General features: G+C 45.1%; 2 protein-coding genes, 1 long non-coding RNA gene and 2 pseudogenes across 4 annotated transcripts in view; 4 read left to right on the forward strand and 1 right to left on the reverse strand.

Moving 5' to 3' along the window:
- The window catches only part of NUP210L (nucleoporin 210 like), a 126,625-nt gene that overhangs the window by 83,745 nt on the left and 14,976 nt on the right, over window positions 1-27,904 (forward strand). The window contains exons 18-33 of the mRNA XM_002715340.6: window positions 22-110; window positions 1,666-1,770; window positions 2,384-2,485; window positions 3,418-3,546; window positions 5,982-6,109; window positions 8,572-8,704; window positions 12,597-12,659; window positions 13,051-13,230; window positions 13,586-13,666; window positions 13,754-13,885; window positions 18,391-18,549; window positions 19,468-19,559; window positions 20,338-20,512; window positions 22,849-23,024; window positions 23,958-24,175; window positions 26,001-26,137. Coding sequence (XP_002715386.4) covers window positions 22-110; window positions 1,666-1,770; window positions 2,384-2,485; window positions 3,418-3,546; window positions 5,982-6,109; window positions 8,572-8,704; window positions 12,597-12,659; window positions 13,051-13,230; window positions 13,586-13,666; window positions 13,754-13,885; window positions 18,391-18,549; window positions 19,468-19,559; window positions 20,338-20,512; window positions 22,849-23,024; window positions 23,958-24,175; window positions 26,001-26,137 — 2,099 coding nt within the window. The remainder of the gene's footprint in view (window positions 1-21; window positions 111-1,665; window positions 1,771-2,383; window positions 2,486-3,417; window positions 3,547-5,981; window positions 6,110-8,571; window positions 8,705-12,596; window positions 12,660-13,050; window positions 13,231-13,585; window positions 13,667-13,753; window positions 13,886-18,390; window positions 18,550-19,467; window positions 19,560-20,337; window positions 20,513-22,848; window positions 23,025-23,957; window positions 24,176-26,000; window positions 26,138-27,904) is intronic.
- On the forward strand, window positions 4,129-4,542 carry LOC149125502 (TIM double twin CX3C motif protein pseudogene; annotated as a pseudogene).
- LOC149125503 (complex I assembly factor TMEM126B, mitochondrial pseudogene) lies at window positions 8,918-9,829 on the forward strand (annotated as a pseudogene). The gene has a single exon (XR_016210599.1). The product of XR_016210599.1 is annotated as a complex I assembly factor TMEM126B, mitochondrial pseudogene (transcript).
- On the reverse strand, window positions 17,123-24,724 carry LOC149125504 (uncharacterized). Its single transcript, XR_016210601.1, has 2 exons — window positions 24,160-24,724; window positions 17,123-20,528 (listed from the first exon to the last, which is right to left on the reverse strand). It is a non-coding gene; the product is annotated as an uncharacterized LOC149125504 (long non-coding RNA).
- Window positions 21,872-22,373, forward strand: LOC100353436 (10 kDa heat shock protein, mitochondrial). The gene has a single exon (XM_051857290.3). It carries the CDS (start codon window positions 21,940-21,942, stop codon window positions 22,246-22,248), a length of 309 nt encoding a protein of 102 aa, XP_051713250.3. The 5' UTR covers window positions 21,872-21,939; the 3' UTR covers window positions 22,249-22,373.

Below are 27,904 nucleotides of genomic sequence, written 5' to 3' on the forward strand. Positions count from 1 at the left end.
TGTATTTCTGTATGTTTTCAGGTCATCAGGTCCTTAAAGTACATGGGATAAAAGGGACGGTACTCATTGGAGTCAATTTTGTGGGCTATTCAGCAAAGAAAAGCCCAAAGGTAAGTGAAGATTATGAAATAAGATGTATAAATTGGGCCAGCGCTGTGGCACATGGGTTCAAGCCCCAGCCTGCAGCTCTGGCATCCCATATGGGTGCCAGTTCAAGTCCCGGCTGCTCCTCTTCTGATCCAGCTCTCTGCTATGGCCTGGGAAAGCAGTAAAAGATGGCCCAAGTCCTTGGGCCCCTGCACCCGCCTGGGAGACCTGGAAGAAGCTCCTGGCTCCTGACTCCTGGCTTCAGATCAGCTCAGCTCTGATCGTTGTGGTAATTTGGGAAGTGAAACAACGGAATGGAAGCCCTCTCTCTCTGGCTCTACCACTCTCTCTGTAACTCTGTCTTTGGTATAAAAAAAATAAATCTTTAACAACAAAAAAAGATTTGTAAATTAGGGGTGGGCATTATGGAACTCTGGGTTAAGCTGCGTCTTTGGATGCCAGTATCCTGTACATGCCTAAGATCAAGTCCCACCGCCGTTTCTGATCCAGCTTCTTCAGAGCACCTCAGAGGCAGCATATGATGGCCCAGGTACTTGGGCTCCTGCCACCCACCTGGGAAATCTGGATGGAGTGCTGGGCTCCTGACTTCTGGCCAGCCCCAGCTGTTTCAGGCATTTGGAGAATGAACCAACAAATGGAATCTCTCTCTCTCTCTGCCTCTCTCCCTCCTTCCCTCCATCTCTGTTTATCACTCTGCCTTTCAAATTAAACAATTGGCCGGCGCCGTGGCTCAATAGGCTAATCCTCCACCTTGCGGCGCCGGCACACCGGGTTCTAGTCCCGGTTGGGGCGCCGGATTCTGTCCCGGTTGCCCCTCTTCCAGGCCAGCTCTCTGCTATGGCCAGGGAGTGCAGTGGAGGATGGCCCAGGTGCTTGGGCCCTGCACCCCATGGGAGACCAGGAAAAGCACCTGGCTCCTGCCAGGATCAGCGCGGTGCGCCGGCTGCAGCGGCGGCCATTGGAGGGTGAACCAGCGGCAAAAAGGAAGACCTTTCTCTCTCTGTCTCTCTCTCACTGTCCACTCTGCCTGTCAAAAAAAAAAAAAAAAAAATTAAACAATTGAACCTTAAGGCTTTGTTTTTTTCTTTTTAAAGATTTATTTTATCTGAAATACAGGGTGATAGAGAGAGAGGGGGAGAGAGAAACAGAGAGGGAGAGGGAGAGAGAGAGAGAGGGAGAGAGAGAGAGGGAAAATCTTCTGTCCACTGATTAACTCTCCAAATGACTCCAAAGGCCAGTGCTGGGCCAGGCTGATGCCAGTAGCTTCATCCAGCTCTCCCACATGGATGCAGGGGCCCAAAGACTTGAGCCATCTTCCACTGCTTTTCCCAGGCCATTAGCAGGGAGCTGGAGCAGAAGAGGAGCAGCTGGCACACAAACTGGTGCCCACATGGGATGCCGGCACCGCAGGCAGAGGCGTAGCCCACTATGCCGCAACACCAGTCTTGAGAATTATGCACTTCTGTGATTCTGTAACCTTTGGCACCAATGAGTACAGGAATTTTCTCTCACTGAGCTGAGAAATGAGAAATTGTGTGATTCTCCTTACATTTCTAGGAAATTTCCGACTTGCCCAGATCTGCAGCTGTGGAACTGCTCCTGGTGGATGATGTAACTGTGCTGCCTGAGAATGCTACCATCTATAATCATCCTGATGTGAAGGTAGAAGCTGTATGGGTCTTGTGAAAGGGAATCATGTTGGAGGGGAGATTATCAAGAGTATGAGAAAACACTCACTTGGGGCAAGCATTTGGTGGCTAAGCTCCTCCTGGGATGCTCACATCCCATGTCAGAGTTCCTGGGTTTGGGTCTGGTTTCATTCTCCACTCCAGCTTCCTGCTAAAGCACACCCTGGGAGGCAGCAGGTGATGACCCAAGTAGTTGGATCCCTGCCACCCATGTGGGAGAACAGGATGGAGCGCCTGCCTCCTGGCTTCCGCCTGACCCAGCCCACGTTGTGGCAGGCATCTGGGTAGCTTAGCAGCAGATGGGTGATCTCTCTCTATCTCTCCTGTCTTTCTGCCTTTCAAATAAATTAAATAAACAAATAAATTTTGAAAAACATTCACTTATGTGTTGAAAATCGCATTCATATGTATAACACATATATAATAATTAGCTGTAATATTCTTAAGGTATATTTAATAATATTTTATATTGTGTCCATTAACTTTAATATTTTAACTCCACACCCTTTTAGATAAGTGGAAGCCATTCCCTTTGAGCTATTTATAAACTGAATGGAATAGAATATTGTTGTCTGATTGTTCCACAGGAAACATTTAACCTCGTGGAAGGGTCTGGTTATTTTTTGGTTAACAGCAGTGAGCAAGATATTGTCACCATCATTTATATGGAAGCAGAAAGCTCTGTCCAGGTGAGTTGTGGAGCTATTCCCAGATTGATGGTCTCAGGCCAAGTTCATTGTTAGGCAAATCATTAAAAATTTCACTGTGTGTCTAAAACTTGTTACAAAAGTAACATTTTCCTTTTTTTCTTTCTTTCACCTAATTGATTCTTCAACCAAAAATAGCTAAAATACTGAGCAAGTTTTGCTTCTATCTGAACTGAGAACAGTATAACATACATCTAGATTAGATTTCCATTAAAAAGAAGGCTAATTTTCATAGGTTTTAAAATGTATACCTGTGTAGATAATTAAATATACTAATGACTTTATAACTTGAGTATATCATGTTTTCAGGCAGAATATGAAAACTGGAAATATTAAGCTGACCCCACAGACAGTATGCCAAAGAACTTGTTTTTAGTTGACCTGCAGTAATAAAAACACCTAAAGATAATATTTATACTTATATATCTTTCTAAGAGCTCAAACAACTTCAGATGTCTTTGTTTTAAAAAAAAAAGGGAGTCAGGCACTAGGTGCTGACAAAAGATGTGAAAAAACATGCTGTTATTCAGAGCTGTAGTACAAGGAGGAAGAGTGAAGTGTCAGTCAGCTCCTAGTGGTGATCTCAACACCTGTAAATGGACTTGATTCTCTTCTTGAAATTCTTTCCTTGTCCATACTTAACAAGCTGGATACGTATGTTAGATTCTGCTTGAATTCAATCAACTTAAATTCTACTCTGTCAGTCAATATTTATTAAGGTACTTTGCCATGAAATGAAACATCCTGTTAAGAATACACACTGTACTATGCCTGAAATATGTGAAGGAACCTTCAAGAGTTCCCATCCCAAAGGAAGTAAGATGTCACATTTTCCGCTTTGAGGAGAATAGTTGCTCTGATTATGCTTGGACCATGTTTGCTTCTTTACTCAGCTGCTATCATCTTCCTTCTAGTTAATCCCAGTGCACCCTGGATTTCTCACCTTAGAAGTCTATGATCTTTGCTTGGCTTTCTTGGGCCCAGCAACAGCCCACCTCAGAGTGTCAGACATACAAGAGCTGGAGCTCGATTTGATTGATAAGGTGAGAGACGTCTGCTTTGTCTCAGATATGAAATGAGCTTCATTCTTATTCCCTAACAACACTCAATATAGTTTCTTCTCAGCTACTACGTGTGTATAGCAGGACTCTTGGTAGTGTTTATAGAAACACTAGTCTTGCCGGCGCCGCGGCTCACTAGGCTAATCCTCCATCTTGCGGTGCCAGTACCCGGGTTCTAGTCCCGGTCGGGGCGCCGGATTCTGTCCCGGTTGCCCCTCTTCCAGGCCAGCTCTCTGCTGTGGCCAGGGAGTGCAGTGGAGGATGGCCCAAGTGCTTGGGCCCTGCACCCCATGGGAGACCAGGAAAAGCACCTGGCTCCTGGCTCCTGCCATCGGATCAGCGCGGTGCACTGGCCGCAGTGCGCCAGCCGCGGCGGCCATTGGAGGGTGAACCAACGGCAAAGGAAGACCTTTCTCTCTGTCTCTCTCTCTCACTGTCCACTCTGCCTGTCAAAAAAAAAAAAAAAGAAGAAGAAGAAGAAGAAATACCAGTCCTTAAGGGACAATACTCCGGCCCGTGCACCGGGTCCATGTGGGCGCCCGTGCTGCACAGTGCAAGGTCACCATGGCAGAGCTGCAGCAGCTCCGGCTGCAGGAGGCGGTGGACTCCATGGTGAAGAACCTGGAGAGGGAGAGCATCCGTAGATGCAGGGCTTCACGTTCCAGTGCAGCACTGGCTGTTGTGAGGACAGCTGGGTGTCCATGCAGCAGGTACACAATGCATCGACACTGCCACATGCCTCTGGCTCAGGCCCAGGCCTTGGTGACAAGCGAGCTGGAGAAGCTCCAGGACCGCCTGGCCCGGTGTATCATGCACTGCAACGACAAAGCCAAAGATTCCATAGACGCAGGGAATAAGGAGCTGCAGGTGATGCAGCAGCTGGACAGTTGTGTGACCAAGTGTGTGGATGGCCACATGCACCTCATCCCAACCATGACCAAGAAGATGAAGGAGTCGCTCTCATCCATTGGTAAATAAAAGTCTGCCGGTGGCCATCGGGGCTGTGGGAAGGAATCTATTTTTAAAAGGAATGGGAACTTTAGTCTTTTATGAATGAAGTTATAGAAGACAACGAGTTTAAAGCATATGAAACTTGCCTCTGGACACTGATTCCTTTATATTTCAATCCTTGGAAATGAAAAAAAAAAAATCTAAAATCTGGCTAGAGATACAGGGGAGTGTTTTCGAGCCTAGACTTCATGTGGCAAGGGTTTGTGCTGGCAGTAGGGCCCTCCCTTGTATCCAGGCGGAGCCCCCCAAAGCACCAGATTCTTCTTACCTGCACAGGTACAGTAGGCGGTGGGTTCCTCTCACCTGCCTGAGGTCTGGTGCAGTTGGAGAGAGGGGCTTCTGTGCATTGCCAGCCTCCTATTTGGCAGAGCTGTTGCCACACCGTTTTCCATACATTGTAACACAGAATTCACAAGGTCACTAGTGGAAAAGGGGAAAATATGTTTCTGGGCCTTTGTTTTGCTTGGTTTTGTTTTATATACAAGGGCATGAGGTTGATTCAAGATGTGGAGTTGGGAGGGAGAGTAGTTTGGGAAAGAATTTTTGAAGGACCCTGTGGACTGCATCTTTCAGCCTGGAGACAAGCAAACTCAGGAGAAGCGATGTCACGCAGGGTGTGGGAAGCACAGCTCCCCTCTCACGGGTCCCAGGATAAACTTGCGGCGACAGTTTCCCCTTGTAAGGAAAGGGGGTTTTGACCGTGACTTATACCAATATCTAGGAATGAACGGTAAAAGGTGAACTACTGGCTACATAATAAAGAGCTGTCAAGTACTAGGTTTGAAAGAACCTGAGTTTTGTGTAACGGAATGGGATGAAAGCCTAAACAGAGCATTGCTTACTTAGCCCCTGAATTAACAGAGCCTTATTCAGACAATCCCCTGGCGACTAGAAGGTCAAAGGAGGAAAAGCAGCAGCCTGGGGGAGCCTCAACTGCCTGAGAGCGGGGAAAGGGAAGGGAGCCCCACATTACCAGGTCCCATCTTGTCTGGGGCCCTTGCAGCCCACAAGTGTCGTGCCCCAGAATGGCACCTTATCATTTTTGATAAGGATCTTGTTTGTTTTTTTTAAGAACTTGCTGAAATGATCATATAGCTTGTCTGTTCACTGTTAGAATGCTGTGATATATTTTCCTAGTTGTTTGGTTTTAAAGAAAATAAATAAGGTTTAATCCCTGCCCCCTCCCCCAAAAAAGGGACAATACACCAACATTAAACATGATGAAGGTAAGTAGAACCTTAAAGAGCAACTTAAACAATACACACACATTAGGCTTATAGGATCAAAGGCTGACCAGGAACATTTAGCATGAACATAAAAGTTTGTCTCCCTTTAAGCGTTAGACAGCCCTTGATGAATGAGATACCTCTATTAAACATCTACTATTTCCTTTTTTAAACTACTAGGTTGAGATAGGCAAGACTGTGTTAGTGACTGTGAGGGTTCTTGGCCCTTCCAAACGTCCATTTCGAAATAAATACTTTCAAAACATGGAGCTTAAACTGCAGTTGGCTTCTGCCATTGTCACCCTCACGTAAGTATCATTTCAATACATCTTTCTCCTTATGCTTGATATCATGGGGCTCTCCCTCCTGGGAGCCTGGGCAGCTTTCTCTTAGGTTACTTCAGATTTTCTCCTTTCCTTTTATTGGGTGGAGGGTGGGGTGGGGAAACAGGTAGAGAGAGAGAGCTGCCTTACTCTGGCTCATTCCCTAAATGCCCCTCAGCCAAAGGAGCCGAGAATTCAATCCAGGTTTCCCATGTGGGTGGCAAGGGCCCAACTACTCCACCCATCACCTGCATTAGCAGAAAACTAGAATCAGGAGCAGAGCCTAGATTCAAACTTAAGGGCTCCATTTTGGGACGAGTCCTAACCCGACTTTTAACGGCTGGACCAAGTGCCTGCCACTCCTTTCCTTTTCTGATACAGTAAATTTCAGCCCAAAACTCACTTCTCATATTCAGCCCTCTACAAGATACCTATTTCAGGTTCTCAGATGTTTTGTTTGGGGACTAAAATCATGTGTGCGTCATTAATATTTCCATTAAAAAAGATTTATTTATGTATTTATTTATTTACTGGGTGGGGAGGGGAGCATCTTCCACTTACTGGTTCAGGGCCAGGCCAAAGCCAGGAGGCAAAAACACCATCCTGGTCTCGCTCTTGAGTGTCAGGGGCCCAAGCACTTGGTCATCCTCTGCTGCCTTCCCAGGCACTTTGGCAGGAAGTTGGGTCAGAAGCGGAGTGCTCAAACTGGTGCTCCAGTGTGGGATGCCCGTGTCACAAACAACAACTTAACTCGCTGGCCACAACACTGGCCCCTCCCTTTTTTAAAAAAATTTATGTATTTATTTATTTGAAAAGCTAAGTGATAGGCGAGGGAGAGAGAGAGAGAGAATCTTCCATCTCCCCAAACTGTGTGCAATTGCCAGGGCTGGGACAGGCTACAGTCAGGAACTCAGAACTCCGTCTTGGTCTCCCATGTGGGTAGCAAGGACCCAAGTTACTTGGGCCACCTTCTGCTGCCTTCCTAGGTGCAATAGCAGGAAGCTGGATTGGAAGCAAAGCAGCCAAACTCTAACTGGCACTGTGACATGTGATACAGGAGTCTCAAGCAGTGCCTTTACCAGCTGTGCCACAATGGCCGCTCTAATATTTCCATCTTTAAAATTTCTCCTTGTGGGGGAGGGTGCTGTGGCTTAGCGGGTAAAGCCACCACCTGCAGTGCCAGCATCCATATGGATGAGTCTTGGCTGTTCCACTTCCAACCCAGCTCCCTGCTAATGTGCCTGGGAGAGCAGTAAAAGATGGCCTAAGTGCTTGGGCCCCTGCCACCCATGTGGGAGACCTGGAAGAAGCTCCTGGCTTCGAATCAGCCCAGTACCATCCACTGCAGCCATTTGGGGAGTGAACCAGCTGATGGAAGTCCCCCCCTCCCCTCTCTCCCTCTGCCTCTCTGTAACTCTGCCTTTCAAATAAATTTTAAAAAATAAATTTTAAAAAAAAAATTTCTCCTTAGAGGACCAGCAATGTGATGTATCAGGTAAAGCTGCCACATGCAATGCCAGTACCCCTATGGGCACCAGTTCAAGTCCTAGCTGCTCCACTTCCCATCCAGCTCTCTGTTAATGTGGCTGGAAAAGCAGTGGAAGATAACCCAAATACTTGGGCCCCTGTACCCACATGGGAGATCCAGAATAAGCTGCCTCCTGGCTTCAGATGGGCCCAGCTCTGGCTTTTGCAGCCATTTGGGGAGTGAACCAGTGGATGGAAGAGTCTCTTTCTGTCTCTCCCTCCCTCCTTCTCTCTCTCTCTCTCTGTGAACTCTGCCTTTCAAGCCAGGGGACTATCAAAAATCTGTTTAGAAGCAGAGACACTGTCGTTCTCTCTGAGAATGGAGAAATACAGGAATTCCAAGACAATTTAGTATTTGCAGGTTTGCCAATCTATGTTTATATTGCCCTATTCCCTTGGAACCTTAGAACAATTTTTTGTCCCTCATAAGCTTCCTATCGTTGCTAGGAAATTTGTCTTGGCTCTGGAAATTTACAACTATTTTCTTGCAGTTCCCCCTAGCCGAATTAAAATGAACATAAAATGTTAAACATCTTGAAAATCTGCATTGCTGGCCACTTTCAAAAATAAATCTTTTAGGGCCCGGTGCTGTGGCATAGTGGGCTAGGCCTCTGCCTGCGGCACCAGCACCCCTTATGGGATGCTCTTCTTTCAATCCAGCTCTCTGCTATGGCCTGGGAAAACAGAGGAAGATGGCCTAAGTGCTTAGGCCCCTGCACCCATGTGGGAGACCCGGAAGAAGCTCCAGGATCCTGGCTTCAGATCGGCACAGCTCCAGCCATTGGAGCCATTTGAGGAATGAACCATCAGACGGAATACCTTTCTGTCTCTCCCTCTATCTGTAACTCTACCTCTCAAACAAATAAAATAAAACATTTAACACAAATCTTTCTTACTGATAAATGCATGGATCTTTGCAGGCTAATGGACGAACAAGATGAATACTCTGAAAATTATATCCTTCGAGCTGTCACTGTTGGGCAAACCACACTTGTAGCTATTGCCAGAGACAAGATGGGGAGAAAATTCACATCAGCTCCTCGGCAAATTGAAGTAAGCAAATGATCTCATCCAAAATTTATACTTCATCTTTTTTAGCATTGTGTATCTTTTTCTATTTAGTTTGCACAAATTGAAAATCATCTGACCAAAAAATAAAAATATGAGAGTTGTCTAACTCTTGAACAACTTATAGCATACTTTTGGTCTTTTGTTTTCTGTAAAACAGTAATAAAGTTCTTGTAGAAATTTTGCAAAGCACAAAAGAATGTTAAAAATGCAGCATAAACTCGCAAGTCACGTGAGCTGCCAAAATGGCGGCGCTGAGGGGTGAGGCTGGTGCAGACGTGAAAGATGCCGGTGTGGTACCATTAGGAACTGGGGAAGTGCCCAAGGACATCAGAATGGCAACATATACACGTGGTCAGCCTAGTCCTTCTCTAAGAGATGCAAAACTCGGAAGACCAATGGTCATCGAAATCATAGAAAAAAAATTTGAATATCTTCGAAAAGAAAAGACCTTAAATATATATGGAACACTGACCCTTGGCACAACAGCTGGTTTTTCTGGAATACTGGCAAACTTCATTTTCAGACATTGCTTCAAGGTTAAACATGATGCTTTGAAAACATATGCATCATTGACTAGACTTCCATTTTTATCTACCATAGTTGCTTACAAGCTCCTTATAACCGATGCTTTGTATTCAGGTAACATAAGCAAGGAAAACTGTGTCCTTAGAAGTTCACTGATTGGCATAGTATGTGGTATTTTATATCCCTCTAGTTTGGCTTTTTCTAAAAATGGATGCCTGGCAGTCAGATATCATACAGTTCCACTGCCACCGAAAGGAAGGGTTTTACTCCACTGGCTGCTGCTTTGTCAAACAGAGATGAAAGCAATGGTGATTCCTCTAGTCTTTCAGACAATGTTTGGAATACTTATTGGTTTACAGCATTATTCACTGTTTGAAAAAACACTTGCAAAAACTGTACATGAAGATTAATCAAAGAATGGGTACTGATTCAGCAAAATGGGTTTTTTTAATGATGAGTACTTGGATATTGTGGAAAAAATTGAAAGTCACTCTGGACAGAGAACTTGTCTCTGTTTTGCCTGCTATATTGCAGATACTTAATAAATATTCAGTAATTCAATAAATGTAAAACAATGTGAAAAAAAATGCAGCATAAGAGGCTGGCACTATGGCTCAGTTGGTTGGTCCTCCGCCTGCGGCGCCGGCATCTCATATGGGCGCTGGGTTCTAGTCCCAGTTGCTCCTCTTCCAGTCCAGCTCTCTGCTGTGGCCCAGGAGGGCAGTGGAGGATGGTCCAGGTGCTTGGGCCCCTGCATCTGCCATGGGAGACCAGGAGGAAGCACCTGTCTCCTGGCTTCAGATCGGCACAGCGCGCCAGCTGTAGCGGCCATTTTGGGGGTGAACCAACAGAAGGAAGACCTTTCTCTCTGTCTCTCTCTCTCACTGTCTAACTCTGCCTGTCAAATTAAAAAAAAAAAAATGCAGCATGAAAGTCACCTGTAGGGGCCTGTGCTGTGGCATGCTGCACCAGTTCAAGTCCCAGGTGCTCCACTTCCAGTCCAGCTCTCTGCTAACACTCCTGGGAAAGCAGTGGAAGCACTTGGGCCCCTGACCCACCTGGGAGACCCAGAGGAAGCTCCTGGCCCCTAGCTTCAGATCATCCCAGCTCTGGCTGTTGCGGCCATTTGAAGAGTGAACCAGCAGATGGAAGATCAATCTCTCTCTCTCTCTCTCTCCCTCTCTGCCTCTGTCTCTGCCTCTCAAATAAATAAATAAATATCTTAAAAAAAAAAAAAAAGCTGCCACCTGCAGTGCTGGCATCCCATATGGGCACCAGTTCGTGTCCTGGCTATTCCACTTCCAATCCAGCTCTCTGCTATGGCCTGGGAAAGCAACAGAAGATGGCCCAAGTCCTTGGGCCCCTGCACCCATGTGGGAGACCTGGTAGAATCTCTTGGCTCCTGGCTGCAGATCTTCCCAGCACTAACCATTGCAGCCATTTGGAGAGTAAACAAGTGGTTGTTAAGATATCTCTGTCTCCCTCTCTCCCTCTCTCTCTGTATCTCTCTGCCTCTACCCCTACCTCTCTGTAACTACCTTTCAAATAAATAAGGGGCTGGCACTTCTTTAAAAATAAATAAATAATCTTTTAAAAAAAAAGAGTGGTTGCCTCTAAGTAGCAGAATTACAGGTAACTTTAAAAAAAAAAAAAGATTTATTTATTTGTTTGAAAAGCAGAATTACAGAGGCAGAGGCAGAGAGAGAGAGGTCTTCCATCTACTAATTTACTTCCCAAATGGCCACAACAGCTGGGCTGGGTTGATTCGAAGCGAGGAGCTTCTTCCAGGTTTCCCAAATGAGTGCAGGGACCTAAGGACTTGGGCCATCTTCCACTGCTTTCCCAGGCACATTAGCAGGGAGCTGGATCAGAAGTGGAACAGCAGGGACTTGAACCAGGGCCCATATGGAATTGCTAGCACTGCAGGCTGCACTTTTACCTGCTATGCCACAGCCCTGGCCCCAAGGCAACCACTCTTAAGATTTCAATTAGGGGTGATGTTGTGGCACAGCGAACTAAGCCACTGCTTAAGGTGCTGGCATCCCATATCTGGGCACAGGTTCAAGTTGCAGCTGCTCTGCTTCTGATTCAGCTCTCAGCCAGTGTGCCTGAGAAAGCAGTGGATGGTGGCCCAAAGATTTGAGACTCTGCCACCCACATGGGAGAACTGGATGGAGTTCCTGGCTCCTGGCTTCAGTCTGCCCCAAATCTGGCTGCCTACCTTTCAAACAAATAAATATTTAAAAGGAAAAGAAAACAGACTTTTACTACAACAAATGAAAAAGGAGAGGCTGATGTTGTGGCACAGTGACTTAAGCCACTGCTTGAAATCCTGGCATCCCATAATGGAGGACTGGTTCAAGTCTTGGCTACTCTACTTCCTATCCACCTTCCTGCTCATGTGCCTGGGAAGACAGCCAATGATATCGCAAACCTACACTCACCCGCCCATTGGTACCGTTTGGGGAGTGAACCAGTGAATGGAAGATTCTCTCTCTGTCTCTCCCTCTCTCCCTCTCTCTCTCTCTCCCTCTCTTTTTGCCTTTCAAATAAATAAGTAAATCTTAAAAAAACAATATTTCAGTGGATTTCCTTCAATTTTTCCCCTGTGAATATTTTAACGTGGATAACTCACACTCTTGTTTTCATCTGAATCTTTTATCAAAAGTATTTTCTTATGTTATTAAAAGCTAATTGTTGGCCGGCGCCGCGGCTCACTAGGCTAATCCTCCGCCTTGCTGTGCCGGCACACCGGGTTCTAGTCCCGGTCGGGGCGCCGGATTCTGTCCTGGTTGCCCCTCTTCCAGGCCAGCTCTCTGCTGTGGCCAGGGAAGGCAGTGGAGGATGGCCCAAGTGCTTGGGCCCTGCACCCCATGGGAGACCAGGAGAAGCACCTGGCTCCTGCCATCGGATCAGCGCGGTGCGCCGGCCACAGTGCGCCAGCCGCAGCGGCCACTGGAGGGTGAACCAATGGCAAAGGAAGACCTTTCTCTCTCTCTCTCTCTCTCTCTCTCTCACTGTCCACTCTGGCTGTCAAAAATTTAAAAAAAAAAAAAAAAAAGCTAAAGCTAATTGTTGGTGAAACTGGGTAATAGGTGCCTGAGAGCTCATTGTTCAAAAAAAGTTAATTTCAAATATAAATTTAATGGCCACTTTTAATCCAGTGTGTGGATATATAGTAACATATGTAAGTATTCCCACTTAAGCTACTTAAAACTTTTTGCTATTATAAATACAAGTAGTAACTTCTTTGTACATAGTTAGAAGTTTTCCTTAGACTAAGACCAGTCATTTGTTATGAAATTGACTCTAGTTAGTTATTGTTGTCTTTTGGGTTTTCTCCTTCAAGGTGTTTCCTCCCTTCAGACTTGTTCCGGAGAAAATGACACTGATTCCAACTAACATGATGCAGGTGATCTGAAAGAAAAATAAGGTTTACCTTCTCTCTCTCTCCCTCTCTCTCCCTCTCTCTCTCTCTCTCTCTCTCTCTCTCTCTCACACACACACACACACACAAATCCTCTTCCTGTTGTCTTCCTCTTATCTACTCCCAACCGAATTTGATACCGAAGAAAATGAGTGTTTTCCCTCATTTACGATGTACGTGGTATAAACCGTCTCTTGGAGTCCCATGGACAATTCACAGCACTTCCATTTCTTCTGCATTTGAGCTGATATGGGATATGCTCTACAGGAAGTGCGGGGAACTGAAGAAGTCAAGTTGTTTGGATAAAATGTTGGAGAAAGGGATGTGACTTCTTCTTGATATTCCAGGTATTCACTGGCATGTTTATAAATTCCAGGTAATGTCTGAAGGCGGCCCCCAGCCCCAGTCAATCATTCACTTCTCCATCAGTAATCAGACTGTGGCTGTTGTTAATAGGCGTGGACAGGTCACAGGCAAGGTGGCTGGCACAGCTGTGGTCCATGGCACTATCCAGGCAGTAAATGAAGATACTGGAAAAGTCATTGTGTTTTCTCAGGTATTAGTTCTGCTTCTGCTCTTCCATCTGGGAACCAGATTCATAGTGGGGAGGAGTGGGAGGGCTTCGTGATGATAAGGGCATAGGCAGCACAAGAAAACCCTGGTAGTCCCCCTTACCTTGCATTCTCTTGACAGGCATGGAAAACAAGTCATTTTTAGTGAAAAACCTACAGAGTATGGGCATTGTTGTAAGACATGGTCCCTATTATGAAGTAGTTTCAAGAAAAAAAAAATATCTATGGTGTGAGGTTATTGGTGAATGCCAAAACAACAAACCAGTTGTTGTAAGCATCTTTGTCCACCCCACAGAAACTCCCTCTTAGACTAAGCTTGCTCTCCACCCTGTTGAGCAGGATGAAGTGCAGATTGAAGTCGTTCAGCTGAGGGCTGTGAGGATCCTCGCAGCTGCGACTAGACTCATCACAGCCACTGAGGTCAGTAGGCTGGGCCTGTTCCTGGCTCACACTCTGATAACACCAGGCAAGGGAAATGTAGGGCACAAGACCACTTTTTCTTTCCAGATGCCTGTTTATGTCATGGGAGTGACCAGTACCCAGACCCCTTTCTCATTCAGCAATGCCAGTCCCGGGCTCACATTCCACTGGTCTATGAGCAAAAGGGATGTATTGGACCTCGTGCCCAGGCATTCAGAGGTATGAGTTTCTCTATTTATTCTATTATCTTAGTCATGTTGATGTCCGACTTATTTTATTTCATCATAAGTTTTAGATTGGCTCATTTTCTAAACTATACAGTATTGTCATCTATCTACTTTTACTGTTGTTCTGTGAACTCTGGAAACCTGCATATCATATGAAGAATCCAAATTTAAGGGTTAGGTGTTATGGCACCATAGATTAACTCTGCTTGGGATGTCCACATCCCATATTGGAGTACCAGTTCTAGTTTTGGCTGCTCCGCTACTGATCCACTCATTGCCAATATGCCGGGGAAGCAGTGGAAGATGGCCCAAATACCTGAGCTCCTGCCACCCATATAGAGTTCCTGGCTCCTGGCTTTAGCTTGGCCCAGCTCCATTGTAGCCATTTGGGAAATGAACCAACAAATGGAAGATCTCTCTCTCTCTCTCTGCCTTTTAAATAAATAAATATTTTTAAATTTTGAATTAATTTTTAATGTAATTTTAAAATATGTTTAAGGCTCCAAATTTTGAGTAATCACGATACTATATGAGTTTTAATTATTTTTGCTGGAAAAAGCTCTCAAAAACAAATTTTTTTTACTTTTTTTTTTTTTTTTTTTTTGGACAGGCAGAGTTAGTGAGAGAGAGAGACAGAGAGAAAGGTCTTCCTTCCATTGGTTCACCCCCCAAATGGCTGCTACAGCTGGCTCGCTGAGCCGATCCCAAGCCAGGAGCCAGGCGCCTCCCTCTGGTCTCCCATGCAGGTGCAGGGCCCAAGCACTTGGGCCATCCTCCACTGCTTTCCCTGGCCACAGCAGAGAGCTGGACTGGAAGAGGGGCAACTGGGACAGAATCCGGTGCCCCAACCGGGACTAGAACCCAGGGTGCTGGAGCCACAGGTGGAGGATTAGCCTAGTGAGCTGCGGCACTGGCCTATATTGTATTTTTTGAATAATATATTTACGAGCAGGTGGTTTTTATATGAGTAACACCTGATATCTTTTAACATGTTCAGACACTTCTAACTGTGTTCATAACCATGGTGCCTGCATGATATAAAAGGTGTATCCAGAGGACTGTAGATGGCACTGTGAAGCCAGGCAGGTTCCTGGGCCCACCTTAACAGGAGCTGGAGAAGAACGGGATTCGCACAGTGGGCTGTCAGTCATCGTGAACATTGACCGGCAGCTGGTTCTGGGTACATTGTATCAGAGCCAATTTAAGAAATATTAGTTAAACTACCCCTCCATGATTCCGTTTGGTATCTGGTGGTGCTGGCTCCTTCTAGTTTCACATCTACTGTGCCTGGAACCATGGACATGAGGACAATCCTCAATGCATCTAAAGAGTTTCTGAAAATAGATGTGATCTTTGTATGCACAAAACATTAAACTTCACACTGAAGCCTGAAAAAAAAAAAGTTTGGTAAGAAATTAGGTAAAGTGTGCTACAGACAACCTATATCTAGTTCATAGTGTTGGTACCCGGTCATCTGTTTGATGAACTCACCCAAGATAGCCTGAGGACAGTGCCAGCCACCTAGGTCTGAGCATTAGCTTAGGAAGGAGGGGTCTGGGGCCATGGCAATGCAGTAGGTCACAATTCAATGCTTATGAGAACAAAGAATTAGAGTTAGAGCTTGGACAAGAACAGAAGGGTTACAGGAACTACAATTAGGAGAATATGTCTGGAGCCCGCTAAAAAGATAAAAGGAGAAATATGAAAAAAAAAAAGTTTAAAAATCTATTCTTAGGACTGGCGTTGTGGCACAGCGAGTTAAGCTTCTGCTTGTGACACCAGAATACTACATGAGTGCCAGTTCCAGTCCCAGCTGCTCCACTTCTGATGCAGCTCCCAGCTAGGGAAAGCAGCAGAGGTTGACCCAAGTACTTGGGTCTTTGCTACCCATATGGGAGACCCAGATGCACTTCCAGGCTCCTAGCTTCAGCCTAACTCATACCAGACTGTTGCAGCCACTCAGGGAGTACATCAGAGGATGGAAGCTAGCTCGCTCGTGCTGCCTCTCTGTAACTCTGCCTTTCAAGTAAATAAATTTTTTAAATCTATTCATAATTTTTCTAAAAATATGCTGAGTCTATAATTTAGGATGGTAGGTTCTTCTATAAGGTACTTTCCAGAGCCCAGTTGTATTTGGAATGGAGGAGGATTGGAACTGTACTTAGTTGGGTATGATTCAGCATGGAGATTTGGCTTTGTTTCTGGAAGAGCAAATCGAGGTTGTGTGAAGAGAGGGAATGGCCTAGGCCTTAGTTTCTTAGCTTTGTTATGTAAAGTACCAATGTTTCCTGTAGCAGATGGAATCACTGAGAGCCATGCAAATATTTTCTTTTCCTGCCTCAGACTCAGCATAGGCAAACTGAATGATGAAATGGGTGAGAGAAAGGTCTGCATTGCCCCACAAGGCAGACTTCCTACACTGTGGAAATGTTGCTATTTAGAGATTCACTTGGATTAACCAATTTTAAGCCACTTGTTTTTTGTTTTTTGTTGTTTTTTGTTTTTAAGTGTCATTTTATTTGAAAGTCAGAGAGGAGGCCAGCGCTGTGGTGCAGTGGGTTAAGGCCATGGCCTGAAGTGCCAGCATCCCATATGGGCGCCGGTTCTAGTCCCGGCTGCTCCTCTTCCAATCCAGCTCTCTGCTATGGCCTGGGAAAGCAGTAGAATATGGCTCAAGTCCTTGGGCCCCTGCACCCATGTGGGAGACCAGAAGGAAGCTCCTGACTCCTGGCTTTGGATCGGTGCAGCTCCGGCCGTTGTGGCCAATTGGGGAGTGAACCAGCAATGGAAGACCTCTCTATCTGTCTCTACCTCTCTCTGTAACTCTGTATTTCAAATAAATAAAATAAATCTTTAAAAAAAGAAAGAAAGAAAGAAAGAAAGAAAAAGAGAGAGAGAGAGAGAGAGATCTTCCATCTGTTCACTCCACAAATACCTGCCACAGCCTGGGATGGGCCAGGCTGAAGCCCAGAGCTCAATCCGGTGTCCCACATGAATGGTAGTGACCCAATGCTTGAGTTATCATTTCCTGCCTTTCAGGGTACACATTTGCAGGAAGCTGGATCAGAAGCAGAGGAGCCAAGACTCAAACCAAGAACTCTGATGCGGGATCCAGGCATCCCAAATGGTGTCTTAGTTCCTGTGCCAGAAACCTGCCTCACCACTTGCTCTTAGCCTGAGGCTCTTTTCCAGACAACTGATTGAGATTTGCACAAAGGAAATGAGATTTGTTAAAATATTTATTTATTACATATTCGAAAGGCAGACTTAGAGCGAGAAAAAGAGAGAGATCTTCCATCTGCTAGTTCACTCCCCAAATGGCTACAACGGCCAGGGCTGGGCCAGATTGAAGCCAGGGGCCTGGAACTTCATCCATGTCTCCCACATGGGTGGCAGGGGTTCAAGTACTTGGGCCATTTTCCAGTTTTTCCCAGGCACATTAGCAGGGAGCTGGATCAGAAGTGAAGCAGCTGGGACTGGAGCTGGTGTCACGAGTGGCAGCCTAACTTGCCATGCTACAGTGTCAGCCTCAGGAAACGAGAGTTCTTATATCAGAGAGAAGGGAGAGGCGATTTTGGAATTTGGGACTCAACTATGAGTCAAGAGAGGTAGAAAGGTTTTGAGGGCTGTTGCCAGCAAGAATGCTGGGGAGTTAGGACATGAAATGCGAAAGGTGGGCAAGTGCTTTCTTCAACACATATTTGCCTTCATTTTGACCATACTGTCCCTATTGCCAGAAGTCTGTCGAGTTCTAATCCTCCTAATCCCATCTAGACTGGAATGGTGAGTAAGGCAGGTAGGAAGATGGTCAGCCAGTTTTAGCATTGTCCTAAAGATGGAGCTTCTCTTTCTGGAACTCATTGTTCCCTACTACCCTGAACTCCAGGAATAGTTTGCTTCACTTCGCTCCTATCTCAGCTTCTATTGTCTGGGCCCATTTTGGAAACCACTTGCATCATTTCCACTTTTCTATCAATGAATTAACTTTGAGGTAATGTAAAAGAGTCTTAGGCATGCTTGCTACAATGAGTTGAACACTGCAAACATAGATTTACTTCAAGGAGGACTATGCTACTGGGAATAGGAAAAGAAAAGGCTATGGGGCTAGTGGTTAAGATGCCTGAATCTCATTTCAAGAGAGCCTGAGCTGGATAACTGTCTGCACTCTTGACTCCAGCTTCCTGAACCCTGGGAGGCAGCGCTGGTGGCTCAAGTAGTTGGGTTCTTGCCACCCATGCAAGAGACCTGGATAGAGTTCCTGGTTCCCAGCTTTATTCTCTGGCCCAGAGTCATTATAAGCAACTGAGAAGTGAACAGTGGAGGGAAGCACTCTCTCAAATAAGAGGAAGGGGTGGGGGGGAGCAAATGAAAATAAACTCTTGTACTCTAGTTCTTCTAGAAAGCCCTTTTCAACATACATTTTCCTTGTTACAACAGAGAAGGAAGGGCACAGTGTTTACTCATGAATATTTCTGAATCCATACCCTCCCTGTCTAGGTGTTTCTACAGCTCCAGGTAGAGAATAACTTTGCAATGGTTGTCCGTACAAAAGCAGCTGGCCGGACCAGCATCAAAGTCACTGTCCGCTGCATGAACAGTTCCTCTGGGCAGTTGGAGGGAAATTCGTTGGAATTGTCTGATGAAGTTCAGATCCTGGTAAGCTCCTAAACCTAGATCTTGATTTTATATATCAAGGAGAAGAAAATCTTACCATCTATGAAGAGCTTAGTCTAAAAAGAAAGGGAGAAACTACTAGAGAGACTCTTGGAACGGGTTTGTAGTTCCTAGGCCTGTGTTATTTCTGCTAATCGCTTCAGTATAGTATTGACATTAGAAACCTTAGCACATGTTCTTCCTTCAACTCCCCACACTATGAACACAAGCTGTGAACCTATAATACCTAGAGAGGGTTTAATTTCTGAGCTGTGGCATCTAATGTAGATGCTATGACTTGCCCATTTAGATATATTCACAGGTAGAATGAACTACAGCCCTAATTTGTGGTAAAGTGGAAGAGTATGAACAGTTTCTTCAGATGTTCTCAAGCAAAAACCTAAATGGCTGTATTGTTTTTAGAATTCAAGATGAGTCACCATTGTATGGGGCAAGTAAGTTTCTCTGTTTCCTAATTTGGAGCTGATTCTTGCCCGCTCTATTTTGGCTTTTTGGTTCTCTGTCTCAGTGTGATGTAGAGGAGGTAGTAGTCCCTTACTAATTCAACATTATAGGTTCTCTGTTCCAAAGTCTTTCAATTATCAGAGCTAAAAGCACACTTTTCAAAGCTATTTTATAATTCATATCTAAGTGATATAGAAGATGCGGTGAGTAAAAACTGTGACCATTCCTAGTCCCTCTTAGACAGAAGCAGGACTCATCAGGTTGTCTATTCTAGAATACCTAGATCTAAGTGCCTGGCTCATTCTGAAAAGGAGTATTGTGGAAGATCTTAGACTAAGTAGAAGTTAGGCAGACTGTTAATTTGTGATTATCCTGTGTGATTTTACTGAAGTCCACATGGAGTAAAGGCCATAATTTGTCTTTCTAAATGAGGAAAATATTATTTTCTCGCTATAGGTGTTTGAAAAACTCCAACTTTTCTATCCGGAGTGCCAACCCGAGCAGATTCTGATGCCTATGAACTCTCAGCTTAAACTCTACACCAACAGGTAGGGAAGGGAAAGGAGAGACCAGGTTATAACTTCAAGTATCTTCAGTAAAACATTGCACACGGAAACAACTACATTTGCCTTCTAGGAGATTTTTCTATTCCCTGACTACTTTGTTTTTAGTTAAGGTGACATTTACATTATATAAAACTAACCATTTAAAGTATAAAACTCAGTGGCATTACACACACACAGAAGTGTACAATCATCACCTCTACCCAGTTGCAAAATGTTTTCAGCACCACCTAAGCAGACCCCATTCCCTTAAGCGGTCACTCCCCACTCTCCTTCCCCCCACCCCTGACAACCAACAATCTGCCTTCTGTCTCTGTGGATACTCTGGATATTTCATGTAAATGGAATCATGCAATACAAGACTTCTTATGTTGGTTCCCTTCAGTTAGCGTGTGTTTGAAGTCCATCCTCAGTGTATCATGTATCAGTACTTCATTCTTTTTTGTGACTGAATGATCACTCCGTTTTATGGATCAATCACATCTTGTTCATGCAGTCATCCACTGATGGACATTTGGGTTGTTTTCACCTTTTGACTGTTGTGAATAGTGCTGCTATGAACGCTCATGTACAAGTATTTGTTTGCATGCCTTTTTTCAATTGTTTTGGCTGAATAATTTTTTACTGATAAATGTGTCCTAGCCTTTGATTTTAAAGATATAAGAATAATATAAAATGAGACTTTTATCAGAAGCACACAATGTGGAGAATGGCAAGCAGCCATGAACAGCCTCTCTCGGCAGGGCCCCCGTTTGTTCCCTAGGGAAGGAGCTGCCTTTGTGAGTTCTCGTGTTCTCAGATGTTTCCCTAATTCATCCGTCATTGAGGAGGACGGTGAAGGACTCCTGAAAGCTGGATCCATTGCAGGGACTGCCGTCTTGGAAGTCACTTCCATAGAACCTTTTGGAGTAAACCAAACAACTATAACTGGGGTTCAGGTGAGTTCAGGAACTTCTGCAAGGCAATAATAATACAATGGCCTGAAGAGGCAGCTTTGTGGGACAGGTGTTACGGCCCAGCCACCAGCATCCCATATCAGAGTGCCTGGGACTAATTCCCACCTCTGCTTCCAATCCAGCTTCCTGCTAACTTGCACCCTAGGAGGCAGTAGATAATGTCTCAAACCCCTGACAACCACATGGGAGACCTGGATGGAGTTCCTGGCTCCTGGCTTTGGCCTGGCTCAGCCCTGGTTGTCACCATTATTTGAGGAGTGAAATAATAGATGAAGATCTCTTGTCACTTGACCTTTCAAATAAATAAAAATAAATAACTTTTAAAATGAAGCAAATCTCCTTTTTTCCTTTTTTGAGACTAGAAACTTCTCTGAATGTCAGACATGAAAGTGTAAGATAAGAGGCAAATCTTAGCATGATGATAAACCACCAGATTAAAATGGACTTGAGAGCCCTTGTTATTTATAAAAGAAATTGGCCTCAAATCGGTACGGTTGTCTTGGTTGTTTTCTGAGCAGCTTTGGCAAAAGAGCTGCTGTGGGATAAATGTAGAACTACTGCCATCAAAATCAGACTTTGTTGTTAGAATTTAATTTTACTTTTTAAAGGTTTATTTATTTATCTGAAAGTCAGAGAGAGGGAAAGACAGAGAGATCTTCCATCTGCATGTTCACTCCCCAGCCAGGACTGGACCAAGCCAAAGCCAGGAGCCAGGAGCTTCTTCTGGTCTCCCATGTAGAGTGGCAGGGGCCCAAACACTTGGGCCATCTTCCGCTGCTTTTTCCAGGCCTTTAGCAAGGAGCTAGATCAGAAGTAGAGCAGCTGGGACAAGAACGGGAACCCATATTGAATGCCAGAACCGCGGGTGGCAGCTTTATCCCTTACACCACAATACCAGCCCCTAAACTTTAAAAACTCTAACAACAAGGGCTGGCACTGAGGTGTAGCAAGTAAAGCTGCCGCCTGCAATGCCAGCATCCCATATGGGCAGCTGTTTGTGTCCATCCAGGCTGCTCCACTTCCAATCTAGCTCCTTGCTAATAGCCTAAAAAAGGCAGTGGAAGATGGTCCTAGTGTTTAAGGCCCTGCCATCCAAGTGGGAGACCTGGAAGAAGCTCCTGGCTCCTGGCTTCAGCCCAACCCAGCCCTGTCTGTTGAGGCCATTTGGGGAGAGAACCAGCAAATGGAAGTTCTCTCTCTCCCTCTGGGTCTCCTTCTCTCTCTGTAACTCTGTCTTTCAAATAAATAAATAAATCTTAAAAAAAATTTTTTTTTTAAAGTTTAGAATTAGAAGAGAGCTCAGAGGTAAGCCAGTATAATACACACAAAAAAATTAGGCATTGGGGTCAGGCTGCGGGTCTCTCCTTGGAGCGGCGCGAGAGCGGAGCGAAAGCTGCAGCGCTGGGGCCATGGCAGGACAGGCATTTAGGAAGTTTCTTCCGCTCTTTGACCGGGTCTTGGTGGAGAGGAGCGCTGCAGAAACAGTAACCAAAGGAGGCATTATGCTCCCTGAAAAATCTCAAGGAAAAGTATTGCAAGCAATGGTAGTAGCTGTTGGATCAGGCTCTAAAGGAAAGGGTGGAGAGATTCAACCAGTTAGTGTGAAAGTTGGAGATAAAGTTCTTCTTCCAGAATATGGAGGCACTAAAGTAGTTCTAGACGACAAGGATTATTTTCTATTTAGAGATGGTGACATTCTTGGAAAATATGTAGATTGAAATCTCTGAAACAGCATCACATGAAGCTTCCCATTCCATTGAAGTTCTGAAATCTTTTCATCATGTAAATAATTTCCATGTCTCTTTTATAATAAACTAATGCTATCTAAAACAAACAAAAAAAATTAGGCATTTACCATCTACCATGTTCCAGCCACTGTGATGGTTCTGCTGTGCCACAAAATCCTCTGAGCTAGAACTGTTAACTCCACTTAACTACTAAGAAATCTGAATCCCAGGATAGGTGTGGGAGGCGATGAAATAATGAAGTTATATGATTCAAATCCGGACTTCTCTTATTGTAGTGCAATTATTTCCTACAGAATGAAACATAACCCACGGTATTTTTCATAAGTAATCAATTATTTATCAATAAATACTGAGCACCTTGCTCAATTCACCTATTTTCAGTCCTTTCCTCAAAACCTCCAACTTCTCTTCATGTAGCTTTAATAATTAACCACTTCCTGTGCTATCATAATTCTTTTCACTCCGATTTAAATCACCTCAAATCAAATCTGTTTCTATCGTTAATTACAGATCTCAGAATATGGTAGCAGCTCTCCTCTAGTGCATCCTTCTCTGTCTTGTCTCCCACAGGTAGCGCCTGTGACTTACCTGCGAATGAGCAGTCAACCCAAGCTGTACACAGCTCAAGGAAGGACCCTATCCGCCTTTCCACTGGGCATGTCCCTCACTTTTGTTGTTCAGTTTTATAATAGCATCGGAGAGAAATTCCACACACACAATACTCAGCTTTACTTGGCTCTGAACAGGTATGGAAGTCAAAGGAATTATGTTGGTACTGTGGGAATGTTATGTAGCAGCCTCAGCAGGTTCTTCTGACATGCTGAACTTGGAACCTGATCTTTATGTCTTCTGTTAAGATTTTTAAAAAAGATCAGAGTCAGTTAAAGAATGGTATTAGTTAAAAAAAAAAAAAAAGAATGATATTAGTTATCAATAAAGAAAAATTTCAGGATGTTTGGAATCTGTCAAGTCCTAATTCACAGAAAGACCCATAAAGAGTTCATTGGAGTGTTATTATCCAAAAGCTTTACTGGGGGACAAAAATTAACAAGAAATTCTTGTAGTGAAAACTCACTGCCATTGTTCTCATGAGAACTGAGGGGATGCCGAACCAGGCACCCTGCACAGAAAGGTGGTAGGATGGTCCTTACTGTGCACAGGAAGGTGGTAGGATGGTCCTTACTGTGCATAGAAGGTGGTAGGATGGTCCTTACTGTGCACAGGAAGGTGGTAGGATGGTCCTTACTGTGCACAGGGAGGTGGTAGGATGGTCCTTACTGTGCACAGGAAGGGGTAGGATGGTCCTTACTGTGCACAGGAAGGTGGTAGGATGGTCCTTACTGTGCACAGGAAGGTGGTAGGATGGTCCTTACTGTGCACAGGAAGGTGGTAGGATGGTCCTTACTGTGTACAGGGAGGTGGTAGGATGGTCCTTACTGTGCACAGGAAGGGGTAGGATGGTCCTTACTGTGCATAGGAAGATGGTAGGATGGTCCTTACTGTGCATAGAAGGTGATAGGATGGTCCTTGTTTGGTCTGTGGCCGCCTATTCTCCTGTAGAATTCCTTCTGAGCTTCTGAGATGCTTGACCATAAAATGTTGCAATAAGGTCCACCCCAGAACTGCTGATGGACTGCTGACTCTTCAGATATTTCTCTCTCTCTCCTGTCTATTTTTAGAGATGACTTGTTGCTTATTGGACCAGGAAACAGGAACTACACTTACATGGCTCAGGCTGTGAACAGAGGGGTGACAATTGTGGGGCTCTGGGACCGGAGACATCCAGGCATGGCAGATTATATTCCTGTTGCTGTAGAGCACGCCATTGAGCCAGACACCAAGCTTACCTTCGTTGGAGATGTCATTTGCTTTAGTACTCACCTGGTCAACCAGCATGGTCTGTATACATTTCCTTCTCTACTTCACAGCTGACAGTTAATTCAGGGTATGAAATAGTGAATCCCATAGAGGAATTTTCCCCAAATATATGTTATCTGAGGAAGAAAATAGTTTGGAGTATTTCACTATTTGTCATGTTAACTGATAATTCTGTTTAATGCACATTTCTTTCAATAGCTAGCCTGGTAGAAGTCAGCCAGTAGTGCTTAACAAGTACATATTGAATACAAAGCTCTACATTGTATTGTGTAGATGCTGCAGGATACTGTGTCTTTACCAACCTTCCGCTTCTTAAGAAGGACACTTGCTAAGGTGAAAAACAATAAAGAACGAAACAAAAGGAATGAAAGGGCAGCAAGGCTCTAATTCTCAAAGTCAATGTGTGTGTACTCTTTTGTGAGGCACATTTTAGGGCCTAACTTAAAATACCTTCACTGTAATACGATTTGGCCTTGTGTTGGACTAAACTGTACTCTTTTTTTATATTTATTTATTTGAAAGAGTTACACGGAGATATAAGCGGAGGCAGAGAGAGAGAGAGAGGTCTTCCATATGCTGGCTCACTCCCCAATTGGCCACAACAGCCGGAGCTGTACCAATATGAAGCCAGGAGCCAGGAGCCTCCCCTGGGTCTCCCACGCAGGTGCAGGGGCCCAAGGACTTGGGCCATCTTCCACTGCTTTGTCAGGCCACAGCAGAGAGCTGGATCAGAAGTGGAGCAGCCAGGTCCCGAACCAGCACCCACATGGGATGCCGGTACTGCGGGCAATGGCTCAACCCACTACACCACAGCACCGGCCCCTAAACTGTACTCTTGATCAGCAAAGCATTTCTGTCCTAAGAAATTCTATTCAGTTAAATAAAATAATGGAAAATCAGTCCTCAAGTAGGAAACATCTGTTATTTGGGCTTATACATAGCATATAATCCCGACGTGACTTACACCGCCTGGAAGTATATATCCAAATAATTCATTTGAGCAAGAATGGCCGGGTAGTGCCTTGCAACTTCTTCTGTGAACTATGGATATGTATGTTCAGACAAAGTGATGTAACACTGGACCTGATTTTAACACTAGCTACATATTTTGGACTTGATACCAAGGGAACTTTATTGAGCCTAGGTCAAATCCTGCTGTCCTATAACAAGTGGTTTGCATGCAGTCACTACTAACATGCCATCTATGACCAGTGAGCTAAACCTGCTGTGAAGTTAACATTGAGAGTTATCATCCCATGAGTATAAACACCTTGTGAATGAAGCAGAGGCTTTTTTCACTCTCCTTAGCTAGGTTTTGCCAGCAGTGTCACTTGGCCTCCCATTCCGGAATTTTGAGGGCATCCCAAATCCATATCATTTTGGATAAAAAAGTAAAAGGGCCACAAGCCAGGCTCAGTAATCCTGTAGGTTAGTCATCTAAGCTAATTTCTGGAATGCCTCTGCCACCTTCAAATTTAAGCCAAAATAAACAATCCTCCTGCCAGTTGTGGCTTCCCTACAGTCTCTCTGCTGGCATCAACCAATAGCAGAAAACAGGTTCATCCTCAGTGCGGTCTACACAAAGTTCTATCAGAGTTCTTTCTCCTGAGAACAGTTACATTTTCCAACTAAGTAACCCTGAAGGTCAGTAGGTCTTCTTTTATTTTGCTGGTGAGATATAAGAAGGGAAAACTGACATTCTGAGAACAGTTATCGACAAGGCTGGGTGTTTCTCCTGGGAGAGACGGCTGCATGTTTGAGTGGTCTGTGAGAAGGAATCTGAGTAAGATTAGAGTGATTCGTATCCAAGTTCACAGCCATGTCTTTCTCCTGTCTCTTCCTAGGGGAACCTGGCGTGTGGATGATTTCTGCTGGAAATATTCTGCAGACGGACATTGTCACTGGAGTGGGAGTGGCCAGGAGCCCAGGAACTGCAACAATTTTTCATGATATCCCCGGAGTGGTGAAAACATACAGAGAGGTAAAACCCACCACGCCAGGACTGAAGAACCAAAAGGAACTATTTCCATGTCTGGGGATACGCATACAGGCACTGGATCCTAGGGGTGGGCATTATCGCACAGCAAGCTTAGCCACCACTTCTGATGCCTGCAGCCATATTGGAATCCTATCTCTGTTTCCAATCCAGCTTTCAGTTAATGTACATAGGAGGCAGCAGAAAATGACCCAAATACTTGGGCTCCTGCCACCCACCTGGGAGACAGCATGGAGTTCCTCCTGGCTCCTGGCTGTTTAAAAGGTATTTGGGGGCCGGCGCCATGGCTCACTAGGCTAATCCTCTGCCTTACAGCGCCGGCACACCGGGTTCTAGTCCCGGTCGGGGCGCCGGATTCTGTCCCGGTTGCCCCTCTTCCAGGCCAGCTCTCTGCTGTGGCCAGGGAGTGCAGTGGAGGATGGCCCAATCCCTTGGGCCCTGTACCCCATGGGAGACCAGGAGAAGTACCTGGCTCCTGTCACTGGATCAGCGCGGTGCGCCAGCCGCAGTGCACCGGCCGTGGCGGCCATTGGAGGGTGAACCAAAGGCAAAGGAAGACCTTTCTCTCTGTCTCTCTCTCTCACTGTCCACTCTGCTTGTCAAAAAAAAAAAAAAAAAAGGTATCTGGGGAGTGAACCAGCAGATGGAAGATCTGTGTGTTGGGCCTGCTTCTCTGTCATTTTGTGTTTCAAATAAATAAATCTAAGGAACAAAAAAAAAAAAAAGAAAGAAAGAAAGAAGAAACAACCTAGGAAAGGAAATACACTCACATAACAGATGTTAAGCCAGCCAGCAAACTTAATTAGAACTTAAAATTAAACATAAGCTAAAAAAAAAAAAAAAAAAAGATTTATTTATTTGAAAGGGAAAGAGAGATCGATTGATCTTCCATCTCCTGGTTCACTCCCTAAATGGCTGCAGCAGCCAGGACTGGGCCAGGCTAAAGCCAAAATCAGAATCTCCAACCAGGTCTCCCACATGGGTGGCAGGAGTCCACGCACTTGAATCATCATCCACTGCCTTCCCAGGAGCATTGGCAAGAAGCTGGTTTGAGGGTGAGAGCTGTGGTGTAGCCTGAGGCACCAGCAGACCATATGGGCTCTGGTTCAAGTCCCAGCTGCTCTACTTCCAATCTAGTTCCCTGCTAATGCGTGTGGGAAAGCAGAGGAAGATGCTTGAGCTAATACCACTCATGTGGGAGACCTGGAAGAAGCTCCTGGCTTCTGGCCTTGGACCTGCCCATCTCCAACTGTTGTAGCCATTCAGTGAGTAAATCAGTGGATGGAAGACTTCTCTCTGTATCTCCCTCTCTCTCTCTCTGTAACTGCCTTCCAAATAAATAAGTAAATCTTAAAAAAAAAAAAAAAAAAATGGTTTGGAAATAGAGCAGCCAAGACTCAAATCAGCACTCCAATATGGGCTGCCAGCATTGCGAGTGGCAGCTTAAACCTCTGCACCACAACACCAGCACCAGTGCTTAGGATTCTTATCCAGAAGAATGACTAATCAGATGTAAGTTTTAAGAGACCACCGTGACTACCAGTTGGTAAGAGAATTAGAGGGGCCAGCGCTGTAGCATAGTGGGTTAATGCCCTGGCCTGAAGCGCCAGCATCCCATATGGGCACTGGGTTCTAGTCCCAGTTGCTCCTCTTCCAGTCCAGCTCTGTGCTATGGCCTGGAAAATCAGTAGAAGATGGCCCAAGCCCTTGGGCCCCTGCACCCGCATGGGAGACCTGGAAGAAGCTCCTGGC

The sequence above is a fragment of the Oryctolagus cuniculus genome, chromosome 7, assembly GCF_051225735.1.
Source record: "Oryctolagus cuniculus isolate XC-2025 breed Fujian yellow rabbit chromosome 7, ASM5122573v1, whole genome shotgun sequence".
Lineage (NCBI taxonomy): Eukaryota > Metazoa > Chordata > Mammalia > Lagomorpha > Leporidae > Oryctolagus > Oryctolagus cuniculus.